The sequence below is a fragment of the Myotis davidii genome, unplaced genomic scaffold, assembly GCF_000327345.1.
Source record: "Myotis davidii unplaced genomic scaffold, ASM32734v1 scaffold463, whole genome shotgun sequence".
Lineage (NCBI taxonomy): Eukaryota > Metazoa > Chordata > Mammalia > Chiroptera > Vespertilionidae > Myotis > Myotis davidii.
The window spans coordinates 187,858-202,959 of NW_006294112.1; the positions used below are offsets into that span (position 1 = coordinate 187,858).

At 39.4% G+C, this 15,102-nt stretch overlaps 1 protein-coding gene across 1 annotated transcript in view; it reads right to left on the reverse strand.

The window, feature by feature from the left end:
- LOC102755197 (dystonin-like) overlaps nt 1-15,102 on the reverse strand; it is a 172,493-nt gene that overhangs the window by 92,452 nt on the left and 64,939 nt on the right. The window contains 8 exon segments of the mRNA XM_015566826.1: nt 153-1,624; nt 3,095-3,590; nt 4,973-5,172; nt 8,476-8,605; nt 9,662-9,903; nt 10,432-10,494; nt 13,001-13,127; nt 14,037-14,193. Of these exon segments, the coding sequence (XP_015422312.1) occupies nt 153-1,624; nt 3,095-3,590; nt 4,973-5,172; nt 8,476-8,605; nt 9,662-9,903; nt 10,432-10,494; nt 13,001-13,127; nt 14,037-14,193 (2,887 nt within the window).

Below are 15,102 nucleotides of genomic sequence, written 5' to 3' on the forward strand. Positions count from 1 at the left end.
ATGTGCCTGGATATTACCCCATTAATGCTCATTCAAGCTCAAACACTGCATGACAGTCACATGAGAAGGTTCTACAAAAGAGACCATCTCCTTTCAATGAGAAATCTCCTATAATAATAAAAAGTGCTCAGCAAAAATGAAGAATTCCCTACCTTGAACACATTAAGCTGCTGGTTGATGGTCTCTGTTTCCATAGCAACGGGGCCTTGAGACTCCTCCAGTTCTTCGGCCTTCTGAAGCAGAGTGGAAAATTCCTTCCATTTGCTGTAGAAATCGCCGAGACGCTCAATTGTCCCGTCCACCTGCTCCTCTCTGGCTTGTGCTCGGTCCAGCAACTTGTTGCACTGTTTGCTGAGAGCCTCCAAGTCCCTTTTGATCCCCACAAGATCAGGAGAGGTTTCTTCCGTGGCCAGCATCAGCTTGCAGGTTTTGTTGGCATTGTCGTTGCTAGCTATGAGGGCTTCTAGTTTCTTCCGGAAGGCCGTAATGGCCTCCTTCTGCTTTTGTAATGTCTCTACATCTCTCCCCACTGGGGCCATGCTGTCCAGTTCATCATCAAACTCTGCAAACTGAGAAAACATTTCCCGGATGGTATTCTGGAAATGTCCAATACCCTGAAGCTTGGTTTCTAAGAATGAACACTTCTCATCAACCTGCTGACTTAGGACATTATGCTCTTGAGCTAAGGTTTCTGCTTGTAATAAAACATCAGAGGCTCCCTTTGAGTCTGAGGCTTCCGCCACCAGGTCCTGTGCAAGGCCTTTGGCCAAATCTACCTGTTGCTTTAAGGTCTGAAGTGATTTCTGCTGAGTCTGCAACATGGTCAGGTATTTGCTACTGTAAGCCTGGGGTCCTAGAGACTCATGGGCCTCTAGCTGTTCCTTTGCATACTGAAGCTGCCTTTTAGCTTCTTTGGACACTTCTTGAAATTCTTTAAACTTCTGGGCCATGTTCTCCAGAGAGAATTTCTTAGTGTGAAGTTGTTCAGTGACCATGTCTACCTTCTGGTTCAGTGATTTATTCTCTTCTGTAACCACCTCTTTATCGGTCTCACAGACACTGAGCAAGCTGTTAGCTGCGTTGTTCAGCAATTCCACCATCCCGAAGTGCTGGTCCATGTCCTTCTGCAGAGACTTTAACTTGGCCATAGAATTCTCTGTGTCAGCAGGATCCAGGTAAAATTGTATCTCCTCCAGGCTATGCTGACATTTATCTATCCATGGCCGGAGAGTCTCCACGTGTTCTTTATACTTGAGGGCTTTCCCCAAGCAATCTTTTACCTTGTCTTCTCTTTCTTTCACCTGCTTATTCAATCCATCCCAATTGGTTTTAATTGTGTTAAGTTGTAACTGTAAGGCTGCCTTCTCAGACCCTTGTGTTTCTAACAACAGGTTTTCACCTTCTGCAATGGTTTTTTCATAAATACTAGACTGAGTAGTCAATGTTTTATTGAAGTCTTGCTGATCTTTCATTAAGGACTCCAAGACATCGAGTTTAGCTGATATTGGGTGAGACTTGTGTAGTTCTGCCTTCTTTGTATCCAGCCAAGCCTGAAAATCTCTAGACATCTGCTGAAACTGATGAGAGCTGGCACAGGCCAACTGAAGGTGCTGGACATGATTCTCTAAAAATGAAATTACAGGCATGTTTATTTTACATCAAAATGCTGATTTAATCTATGAAAAGCCAAAAGGAAAATCACCAAATAAGTGTGCAGGACTGTCTAAAAGCAAGAGTTTTCTCAGCACTGACTATGGGAACTACACGTTATTGACAAAGGGGGTAAAGGGAGCAAGAGGTAGGGGCGGCAGCAACAACAAAAAAGACAATCAAGGTGAGGGGGAGGGGGACGATGGGAATCGGGAAACTGCGTAAAGGTGCAGCGTGGCAGAGGACGAGCAGAGGACAGTCACACGCTGTCTGCTCTGCCAGGTCGTCTCCATTCCAGTAAGTGGAAGTGACAACTGTTCACAGTTCTAAGTATGCGAATAAGTAATCCATCTCTTATCAAATATGACTGCTTCAATTCTATGACTTGTACATTATCATGGGGACAATATAGTGAAGCCCACAGGAACAGCGTGGGTTTGGGTCTCACCTCAACCTCTTAGGACCTCTAAGCCTTACTTCCCCAGATGTAAACAGGCAACACTCGGAAAAGCTGTTGTGGCCATTGAGGGACAGTACCTGGAAAGTTCTTGGCTTAATGCCTATCACATAAAAGTGTCCATAGCAGTAATAATCATAATCTCAATAGCTAATATTATCAATATGATGTCCAAGTGAATGAGTAAACCTAACTGATTTGATCAATAAATAAACCCAATCAATTAAAAAGTCTGAACGGAGTCTTTACTAGGTTGCAAGACACCTAGGTCCATGGTTCTCAACCTTGGCTGTACATTAGAATCACCTGGGCCTGAAATCAGGCTTTTAAAAAGATTCCCAGCTGATTCTAAGGTGCAGCCAAGGTTGAGAACCACTGACCTAATGTTACTTTTCAAGCAGTGTTACAGACACAGTGTTACAGACACAGCAGTTAAATGTGCTCCTCCTGGGCAGGCCCCTCTGACGTCAGTAACACTGCTGCTGCCTGGGACAAACCCTGGTCCACATGGAATCGGGGCCACAGGAGGCGAGAGGAAAGTAGAGCCACACGCTTCACTTCCACACATTTCTCTAGAAATGCCAATTTCTGGCAGAGGCAGACAAAATAGCTGCAGATGAGATAACGAGGCAACGCCTTTTTGATAACAGTACTCATCTGTTTATCTGGTGACATAATTCTATCACACAGCAACGCAACATTTACGTCTTTTAAAAATCAAAGTGGAATACCTGAAATCTGAATGGGCCTTCGTCAAGCGGATTTTGCCAACACTGTCCCTCCACTGTCTGCATGGAACGACCCTCACTGTGTGTGCCCATGAACACACCTGCTCTCCACACTCGTGTGAGCGGCCTCCTCTTCACATATGCTCCCGATGGGGACAGGTTCTCTCTAGGGTCCCAGATTCCTGGCAACCGCTTGGAAATAGACCACCTAAGATCTCTATTTCCAGGAAATAGATGTGTGAAAAGAAGAGAGACAAACCTGCTCTTTGTTCAATATCCTTGAATGACTTTACGATGCCGTCTAGCTGCCTACTGAGTTCTGCTTTCAGGTACTCCTCTTTAACCAGGGCTGACAACTCCTCACAGAGGGCCTGGGCCACTTGTATCTGCTTCGCCTCCTGCTCTATTTCCTGCTTCATTTTCTGGGCTGTCTCCAACTGCTGGCTCATAGCATCAGGGTGTGTGCTCACAGCCACACTGCTGCTGAGCGTGTGGTCCAAGTCGCCCAGTTTATCAGAAAGGCCTCTCAGCAGGCTTTGGTACTGTGTGCTTTTGACAATGGCTTGGTCGATCCAGTCACATCTGTCACTCAACTGTCCTGTGAGGCTGTCCCATTTCTGGGTCACAGCTGCTAGCTGCTCTCTCACAACCCCATGGAAAGCAGGGTGTTCACCAGGGCGGCTCAGAATGCCCTGGCCCGCTGCCGTGAGCTGCTCATACTGAGGTTTCCGGGTATCAAATTCTTGCAGCAGAATCTAAGGTAAAGAGGAAATGAGGGTAAATAAATGCACAAATTACTGAATAATTAAATGCAGAAAACACAGCTCTAAGTTTCTAAAGAGACAGAAATGCTACTTACTTATCTAGTTTTCCTTTTTGAGGTTTAGCTACTGCTTTCCTACTTTTGATTTTGAGGGCAGTGCAAGTACCTTAAAGTAATCGAAAAAGCTCTGGTGCTTCACAGAGATAACATTTTGCCCAAAATAAGATCCCCCAAAGTGGAAAACAAAGCGGATAAATATTTTCAGCAGTCTGGCCAAAAGGAACAAAAATTCATGTACGAATTTTCATACAGAAGGGAAACACTGCTATTGGACAAGTTCCCATCGCACTAACACAGATTTGTTGTTTTCCTACTTGTACTTTTCTCTTTGTAGGATTTTAAAAATTACAGCATTTTACACCAAGGGAGTTAAGACTAGATTAACTCATGGTGCATTGATTTACAAAGGTTTCTTTGAGCGTAAGGTTTACGGACAGTCTTTATAATCATGGTTTTAAATCATGTTGCTCAGAATGTCCAAGCTCAACATTGGCTCTCATTATAAAATGGAAGATCCAAACATTTTATTACAATCTTTTAACTATCTCTGAGAGACTACCAGGATTGGGGGCGATTATTTCTCCCTAACTGTTTATGTACAGCTTTTGTTTCCATCCTCTTCACATGGAGAATGTACATGGATTTGTATCTTCCGAGTCCAGGATCAGCCTGCCTGCTCTAACACCACTCCTCACACATACAGACATCTCACCGCAACCGTAACAGAGCTTCTGCGATTCCAGCCGCCTTAAATTTTATGGATGCTTTTCCCCTTGTGGATTTATTCCCTTATAATTAGTCTAGTCTAACTAACCCCCTGGGTTTCAAGGTTCCCTCTCTGCTTCCTTATTCTTTCTCCTCTTATTCAGTTTCTCTCCCCACCCTCCACCCCGCCCCGTCAAGACTGCACTGCATGAGTCTTACAAGTTTCATTATCTACTACCACACTCAAAATAAACAAAACCTCAAAGGAGTCATTTCTAAACAATAAAAAGCATATACTAGCTTCTCGTAAATATGTTATTATTTATACAATCACATTAATACTTCAAAGACGGCCCTTTGTAACAGAGTCTGCACAAACCATAATCCGAATGAAATGATCAAGGGACTTGACCCACTCCTGGGCTCAGCGTGCTACTCTGGGATGCCTCACAGCTTTGGTCCTCTGGGGTTTATCATTAACCTCAGGACTGTATCTTAGGGGCATCGGAGACATTGCAAATACACTCCAAGGGAGTGGAAGCACATACTCGGCAAAGCTACTATATTTGTAATGAAAACATTTGTCTTGTTAAGTCAAGTAATACTCACCTGCACCTGCTGCCTTTGTGTGTTTAGCATATTTGGGTCAATGGACAAGGGCCCAAGAACACTGACCATCAGTTCTTTTTCCACAAGCCACTGTTTTAGCTGAGCCTCTCCGGTCTGGAACTGAGTTAGATTATTAGAGGATTCTTCTAGTTTTTGTTGTCTATCAACTGTCAATTGATTGAGTTCTTGCCACTTGGAATCTGAAAGAAAACAGAAAACTGGTGTTTGGTTTTTATACATTTAACATGACTATATCTAGGAAGACTACAGGATGTGACTCAAAATGATATATAATAGCTATCATCCTGTATTTATAACTCTTCTTTACAGAGTTGATTAAAGTCTAAGCTAAGAGAATTGCATTTACTGATACAGATTTTTATGGCCCCGATGGTTGTGTGTCAACTGAAATAAGAGGAAAGTAAAATTGAATCTGATGTTAGAAGATAATGCAGAATATGGAATATTCCTTAAAGCAAACAGGATTCCGAGCTCCCTCATTCCTTCTAGAAGTTCTCTAGAGTCTGTTAATCCAACTGTAACTGACCTGCTAGAACAATGGACATTAATTCTTTTGTTTAATATTAAATTCCAATGATCAGTTCTAGGCAAGTGACTCCCATTTTTTTTTAATTTTTAAATTTTATTTATAGATTGGGCAGGGGGGAGAGAGAGAGAGAGAGAGAGAGAGAGAGAGAGAGAAGCATCGATTTGCTATCTCATTTATTTGTGCATTCACTGGTTGATTTTTGTATGTGCCCTCAGCGGCGATCAAACCGGCAACCTTGGCGTATCGGGATGACACTCTAACTCAGCTACCTGGCCAGGGTTGTGACTCCCAAATTTTTATATCTGTACTCAATCATTCTCTTCTATTCAAGTTGCATGTTAGTAACCAGCTGCTTGAAAATTACACTAAGAAATCTCAATAATGCTTTAAACTCAACATTTAAAAAAAACAAAACCTCATTTCTTGACTTGGGGTGGTGAACACACAATATAATATACAGATGATGTATCATATAATTGTACATTTGAAACCTAGGTAATCTTATTAACCAATGTCACCCCAATACATTTAATAAAAAGTTTTAAAACTCACTATGTTCCTATCAAAATTTGTGGACTTTTCTGACTTTTAGATTTCTTTCAAAGGTTAATCTCTCTGCCATGTCACTGAAATGCAATAATTCAGAATGTTCTTTTATGACTCTCCTATATCCTTTGTCCTAAAACCTCAAACCCATCCTTTACATTTCCAATGCCCTAACTCCATTTCGGTCCTCACCATGGTTTGCCTAGAGTCTAGGACAGTGATGGCGAACCTATGACACATGTGTCAGAGGTGACATGCGAACTCATTTTTTTGGTTGATTTTTCTTTGTTAAATGGCATTTAAATATATAAAATAAATATCAAAAATATAAGTCTTTGTTTTACTATGGTTGCAAATATCAAAAAATTTCTATATGTGACACGGCACCAGAGGTAGTTAGGGTTTTTCAAAATGCTGACACGCCGAGCTCAAAAGGTTCGCCATCACTGGTCTAGGCCCTAGACAAGTGGTTCTCAAACTTTAGCTTCATTAAAATCAGGTGGAGGGATGATTAACACAGGTTGCTGGGCCCACCCCCAGAATTTCTGATTCAGGAGGTCTGACCCGGGGCCTGAAATTTTGCATTTCTAACCTGTTCCCAGGTGCTGCTGTGGCTGCTGCTCCCAGGAACATACTTTGAGAACTACTGAAACAACCTAGACTACCAGTCTTCTAACTAGTTTCCCTGCCATTAGTGTTTCTCAGCTGCAATCCATTTGGTTCTACAATAATTTCTCTCTAAAATCAAACAAAACAAAACAAAATAAACCACTTTTAAATGTATCGCTTCCTGTGCTACAATTCCTGAAGAACTAACTCCTCACCACAGATGACAAAATCTGAAGGCCTCTGCTTGACATTCAGGGCCTCCCACAAACTGACCCTCCTCTGCTGATCTCAGAGGGTTTGCACTTCAAGATGAATCCTCTGAGCTAGTCCTGCTGATCTTAACCAATATCACCAAACCGGCTTCTGCTCACACAGGCCCATACTGGCATGCTCTACCTCCTCTCCATGTATCCCCCTCTGCCCTTCCTTCCCACTCCTCTGGGTTGTATCCTCTGCTAGGAAGCTGTTCCTGTCAAGCCCCCCTCCTGACGGCCTGCTCCTGAAGCCAAGTATTGACCAGCACTGGAACACAACAGTCACTCAATAAACATTCCCTGAGGGATAGAACTGGTTGATTTAATGGATGTTTTTCATCATATACTGAAGGCCTGGTTTTAAAAGATCCCTCCCTCCCCCAAATCCTGTCTAATGGCATCATTCTATATGGCACATTACAGTCACACAGTCTAACAAAATAGTAATGCAATTAAAACAATAAATTGAGAGGAAGAAATATCTAAATCTTACCAGGAAGCTTTTTTTGAAATACACATTCTTCCCTCCCACCCCTATTGTAAAATGTCTTAATAATATTCCCCCAAGTAGCTCTGATATCCCAGGTGAGAGCCACTGAATTAAGGACAATTCATTATAATGCAACAGGACTCTCTATAGTTGGATTAAATACACCATTGAACATTAAGGTCCCTTAGGATAATGAACACATACTTATAGATTTCTAAATATATCACAGCATATCTGAGTCTAAGGAGAGACAATCTTTAGCTAAAAAGAATGGACTGATTGAAAGTAAAATAATTATCATCATCAAAGCAAACACACAGCACTTACTGTGTGTCAAGTACTATTCATCTGTGCTGTACACACACTAACTCACTGAATTCTGAAAAGCAATTCTATGCAGTAGGGAAAACTGATATCATTGTCTTACACTCATTTTCCATATTATTATAATAATGAACAGGGGTGATAAGATAATTGGGCATGTGAAGATTCTTTACCTAGGAGGAACAGTTTATATAGGGGCAGGACTGATATGGGAAGATAACTCTGGAGGCAAAACCATGAGACTTCTGTGGGGGGCTACTTTCTAATACTGGTTGGGGAAGAGAAGAAGAGCATAAAGTAGGAGCTGGAGGAGTCCCAAAGGGAGCCCCATGGAAGAGAAGGGAACCTACCTTTTTCAGACAAATAAACTAAAAGGAATTTAAATTAAAATATAATACAGCATCAACAATTAGAAGCACCAAAAATCTAGTAAAAAATAAGCAGTAATGAAAACATGTTACTCAACGCACAGTATGTTATTAACTACCTTCTTCATAAAAATAAATTTAATCACCGTGTTTAGCAAGAATCCAGAAAAAGATCCACAAGATAAAATAATGCTAAGTTAGCACAATTTAATTTGAAATTACACTTTTATATATGCAAAACTAGACCGTGAAATGGTCAAATAAGTAGGCTGTTGGATAAATGTTCTCTGATAAAGATTAGGATTAGATAAAAGAAAGACGGAGCTTCTGTTCTTAGAGTCGGTATGAGTAACAGAACATACCTATTTCTGTCAACATCTGTTTCCATTTGGGGGCCTCAGGAGTGTCTGGGTTCTCCTCCAACAGCTCTGTCAGCTTGTCTTTCAGCTCCTGCACTTTGTTTACATTTTGTTTCAGTTCTGCCTCAAATGACTAAGAAGGAGGGAAAAAAATTAAGTAACAGCATTAAAGTATGTCTACCTCAAAAGACAAGAACACAATTATGATAGGGAGCGTTTTCTCCAGCATGACCAAAAGAGGAGAAATTCCACTGTGAAATGCCTAAGTGGGTGAGGACCTGGATTCAAGAGTTCCTTTCCTTTCCTGCTCCCACTAGTCTTCATGATCTGATAAAAGAATCCCAAAGGGAAATGCTATCGCTACAGAGATAATGACTCATCCCCATGACCTAGAAGAATTTCATATTTTTCTCAAACAACGCCTTTTGGGGAAAAAGGAAGGTGACATCAGAAAGATTGAAATTAAGATAATCATAGGTGGGGGTGGGCAAAAGGAGGGAAATGGGAACGGGGAGGGGGGCTAAGCTTGGGGGGATGGGTGCACGATGTAGTTTGCAGATGATGTTTTGTTGAAACCTGTATAGTTTTGTGAACCAATGTCACCCCAATAAATTCAATAAAAAATAAATAAAATAAAATCCCTGTCAGATAAATCAAACATCTGGTGACAAAGACTGCCAGATTTGAGAGTGTGCTAGTGAGTAAGCACTTTTCTGGACAACACAACACAGAGTTCAAATACAGGTTAGAGTTTGTAGACATTTTTGCCATCACCTCACTGTAAAGCCATTTTCCCAATACAGACAGTTGTAGAAAGAAATACTGTCTATGAAAGAACGGGGAAGCATGAGCTCCCCTATTTCATACTAGACAGAACAGATCCCTCATACACTTAGCCCTTACATAAATCTTTCCCAAGAGTTGACGGGTTAAAATCCCAGACTTAAACTGATTTAAAGGTGGCAACGTTGCTTATACCCAACAGTTCACTCATCTTTATAATGTCTGTGTGCAAAAATAAGTGATTGGTGTAATCTATCTCTACATAAAGGCACATTAAACAAAACTGGCCAATTATTTGCTGAAGTTCATAGGGCAAGAAATCAGAACAGGCCTCCTGAGCACCAGGGCTCAACTTTGAACACCAGTCTGTTCTCTTTCTTGGCTTCAGGAAGCCTCCAGAATATACCTTATTCTGCTCAACTTGGGTCTTCACAGCTTCGGTATCTGTAGGTGTAGGCGCCTGGTGCCATTTTGCTGCAGTTTTGTTCATCTTCTGCAACCACTGCATCATTGCACTTGATTCTTCCTGAGCCTTCTGCAATTTGGTGAGTTTAGTACTCAGTTCGGCTATTTTGTCCTTAAGTAAGAGGCCAAGATCTTCATAACTGTGGCTTATGTCAGTCATGTCTTTTTTAATAGATGTTAATCCTAATAATAAGAAAAATTATTACATTTTTAGGACACATGTTCGGGATGTTCAGAGTAGAGCTCTAGAAAGAAATGTTGGCTTTATATGATATGCCCTTCTACTGTGTTAACATTAAGCCTACTATGATCAAGTCATAGAATTTTAGAAGTAAAAGTTAAAGTGGAATGAAATAGGTATTTTAAATAGAATAAAAAACCAAAACCATGAAATATTACTTATTAATTCTTCAGGCATCAAACTCAAGGAAGTAGCTTAAATAATGTCAAATGACAAAAAACACAAATTAACCTAAAAGAAGGAAACATAACCAAGTGCCAAACCGAACTACCAGATTACACTAATTTCAGATGAACAAAATTGCATAGGATCATATAAGTATGTTTATAGCGAATGGGACTATTATGTTAATACCATTTTAACTCAAGTTTGAAATGTCAATATAACTACTGTACACCTCTAAAAAGATATCCTCTCAAAAAAGAAGACCAATTTATTTTAATCAATAAGCACTTAGAGTTACTATTCACCTTTATTTGCCAAAATTTCCTGAGTATCTGTGGCTGTCCCTTCACCATTTAATATTACTCCACCTGCAAAAATATTAACACTGAAGTCACTCGTCATAAATTTCCATAGTATTTCTATACATTATTAATAATAGACTTTAAATCAAACCCCTGTACGCAGTGATCATTTAAACATGTTACTACTATTTAAAAATATAAAATATAGGTAACCCCCCCCAAAATGTTACACACTTTAACAGCTGATAAATCACTTAATTTTCACTCCATTTCAGGTTTAACTGATTTGAAATAACAGGTGAAGCCAGATTAAACTTTGATCAAAGAAAATATATCTTGAAGTGCTGCTAGACTTTTTTTAGAAAAATACATAAAAGATAAAGTTTATGGTACAAAACCAGCAACAGTCGATGAACTGAGGGTGCATAAATACTGAACAAAATGATTCTTGATGTTTGTGATTCCACTGTTTTGTGTTATCAGCAGTGCCTGGACCTGAAGGGTCATCAATTTGAAAATAGGCATTGACCAAAAAGATTATTCATTTCTGTAGATTCTTTTAAATTTTGAAAATTAACTGCATGTTAATAAACACTGACTTTATTATCATTCAAAGTGCATACACATATTTTGGGACACCCTGTATTGATTCAATTTCAAAACTGAGTATCCAACATTTAAAGATCAAGCCGTATCTTCTCTTCTATACAAAATTTGTTCTTACAATGTAACATGATCATCTTAAACATTAGTTTCAGTAAATTTAGAATATATACATTACTCATTACGTATACACTTATAATACAACTTTGTGATAAAGTTTCTTTGTTGGTCAAGTTACTTTAGTGACAATGATAAAGCCTCTGAAGCTCGGAAGTCGCTCGATATGTGTGCTGCACAAAGCATGCACGATTGACAGACAAAAAGAACGTCTGCCTCACTTACGGAATTGAAAATTGTCTGATGCAGGTACTTAGTGTTCGCATGGGTTGAACAGAGGCAGAGTGATGTAAAAAGACATGATAGAAAAGTTAAAAGTAAAAAAAAAAATCCCTATTACTAAACTCACATTATGTCAACACAGAGAGAGGAGAGCACAGTGGCCCTGAGTACTTGGGCTCTGGCTTACAACTCACCTGAATTTTAATCCCAGCCCCACTAATTACGAGCGGTGTGACAGGGCAAATCAATCACCACTTCACCACATGGGTGGGGACCATAATACCTATCTTGTGAGACCACTGTAAGAATTAAACACAGTAAACCTATTGCCTACAAAATAGAAATGGCTCGGTGAGCAGTAATTATTATTTCTCTTTAATTATATAAACATGTAGCATGGGTACCTTTTTCATCATCAAAATGTTAAATAAATAATTAGACTTTCTCATTCAAGTATGCATTGGCTACCTATCCAAAACAGAGACATATCCCAAACTAACCACATGAGAATGAGTCCAAACAAACAAAAACATTTAAATATCTGAATCTTTACCTAAATTTTGTCCTTTTAAAAAAAAAAATCACACACAAAGGCATTTCAGATGGAAGTGCCTGTAGGTGCCTCAAGATTTATTCCTACTATGTTTAGTAGTTATCAAGAATAGAAAGAAAAAAAATTTTTTTTTTTACTATTGCAAATATAAAGTGAACATAAAGAACTAACACAACAGAATTCCTTTTCTTAAAAATAAACTTGACATTTCAGGAAGTCTGATTGAGAGAGAAAGGAGAGATCATCACTCCATATATAATGTGAGGGTTCCCTGAAATGGGATTAATAGAGCGGAATAAATGCTTGGTCGAGAGGCCCAACTGAATTGTCTCTCACAATGGGGACAGCTGGGGGCTGGCCAGGACAGATAAACCACAGAAACTCTCAGAAACTCAAGATATGCGATCTGCCTTCTGTCTATTCTTGGGTTTAAAAAGAAAACCTGATATTGACAACAATATAATTATGTTTTAAATTAAAAACTATTCCCACAACCTAAATTAATTTTAGAAACACTATTCATCCATGAGTCTCCCCTTCTATTGAGGAGAGTGAAAAAGATTGTGATTTAGATACACTGGTTAAACTATATACTTGTTTTCTTTGGGAATCGTGGAAAGAAAAAAAGCAGATGGGAATAGAATGAGAGGTCCACTCTACAGAAAAGAACCTGTTTCCTTCCCTCATGTCTTCTGTCCCAGAAAACCAAGCTCATTTCTTTATCAATTATTTCAAAGAGAATTTTAACATCCTCATTAATTAAGGTTAAAAAAACCCCAACAAACTGAAATGTGATCTTTCCACTTCCCCAATATGCTGTTCCTTATTCTTACAGACTAATTTGGCGATGTTTTAGCTGCAGTCTTTAATAAAATAAAACAGAGGGATTTGAAATGTGACGAGTACAGATACTTTTCCGTGGCACGTTCATAGATGCCATCTTTCTTGTCACTTTCCCTTCGTATTGCTGAGATTATTTTATGCATTAAAATCTAAAAAGTAACACACACAGACAGAATTAACATGAGTGGGCCCAATCCTTTTGGGTTTTGCTATGGACATCAATGAAGCACATACCTGATTTAACTGCTGCTATTGCCTTTGCAGGAGTAGTCACGGCACTTATTAGGTTACATAGTGAAATCCCACTGTCGTTTACTTTCTGAATCTCTGGTGTTTTCAAACTCCACTTCTCTTGTAATTTCTTGAGGTATAAAAACACATTATTTTTCAGTCTTTGTAATATTTTCGAAGTTACACATTATAATGCAAATTTCTTAAACATGACTTAAAACCATAATGATCGTGGGTCCTGATTCATGGGGGAGTGGATGGAGGAAAAAGGCACCATCCCTACTTGCTCCGACAGCCCAGGTGATGGTTAGCGCTGTTAGCAGTGAGAAGGGAAGTGGGGTCCAGCCTGCATTCTGCTCCCAGCCACTGTGGAAGTCAGCTACTCCGCGCTGCCATAGATTCTAAACTGTCAACTGTAAGCACGGACAACTATTCTAGGCAACAGTCAAGCTATAAGAAGAAATGTACTGGAAACATTTTTTTTAAAGGGAATTCAGAATTCCATTTAATAGCAAGTTTTAATCATTGAAATTTCAATGGATTTTTTTAAAACACACACCTCTACAAATCTGGAATATAAAAACTGGCATAACTGGTCATAGGTTTTGATGACCCAAATGGCAAAAAACTTGTACACTTTGCACTAGAGATTCAAACAACTTTTACCTTCAAATACTAGTTATAGAGACATCTCCAAGCTCCAGTAAAATGCTGACTTAAAGAGGGATTCTTTTACTTAACATTATGAGAAATGGTGTAAAAAATTGCTGAAACTAACTAAGCAAAGACTTGATGGGGAAGGAAACTTAGATACTTTAAGAGTCAGCAACTCACTAATATATCTCTTAAAACACACAAATTAATTCCTCAAAAGGATTGGTTAACCCCATTCCCTGATTTCCAAATATCACCAAAATATGTTGTACGTGCATGAGGCTCTAACTTACGTGATACTAAAGAACAGGAAACCACTATTAATCTTAACCTCTAATTACTGACACAGGCAAATGAGAAATTAGTATTTGATACAATGATTCACCTTAGTTTCTTCCAACGATTTTTCTAAATCCTCTGCACCGAAGGAAGGCTGCACGATGGGAACTCTTTCTGTTGTTTCTTTGATCCAGGACTTTAATGATTTAACAAGGACCTGGAAGGCGTCCATCTGTTCTTGACAAGAAGACACAGCTTCTTTTCTACGTAACAGAAACCATTGAGGAATTTAAGCACATGCTCCAAAGAGCTAATTACCAATAAATAATCATTCTCAGATCAGGCTTAATATCAAGAAAAAAAATCTTCCCCCACGTACACTCTAACCATTTGATACAGGAGGAAAGGTTTATAGGTGGGAAGTGAAATCTCTGTCTGTATTTCTCACAGGCAGGGTCCATAGATAAAGTTCAGAGAAGTAAAGAAACCTGTAACCCATATGTTAAGGCACTCTATAAGGCTACATAAGCTCTAAGGCTATATAAACAGTTTTAACATTATTTAGATTCAATGAGCTTTGATCTGTTCACTTCATATGGTGCTTACTGCCAGGAGGGAAACATTTACACATCACAGCCATGAGGGAAACGTACCGCCACCTAGTGGTTTCTACACCATACTACAGCCACTTTAGTGGATGGCTAAAAGCAGGTGCCTTAGAACACATAACTGTATTTCAGTCACCAAAAGAGGCAAGACCTAGTGACTGAAAAGTTTTAAGGGGTGCCTCCCCTATAGAGACTCTGGAAGCGCCACGGTTAACTATATGGATCTTTCTGTACCTCAGCTCCTCGGAGGAGGGGCCCATGTTTAGCACATGAACAGCTGTGAAGACAGCTCCATTTGGAACATGGACGACATGTGGGTAACATGTGCACATGTGCAAGTGTGTGGAATATTGGCAGATAAAAGTCCACTCCAGCTGGACGAATTACTGATGACTACATGGTTTTCAAATTGAATCCATTTGAAAGAACCTAGAGTTTACCTAAGAAAATGAAGACTATTCCTTCTGTGTAATATGTGAATTAAATGTTATATGACAAGATGGAAAATATAGCTCTCTGAGGAGTTCAGATAGCAGTCAACAGTTTTAGGTAGAGAATTATGAA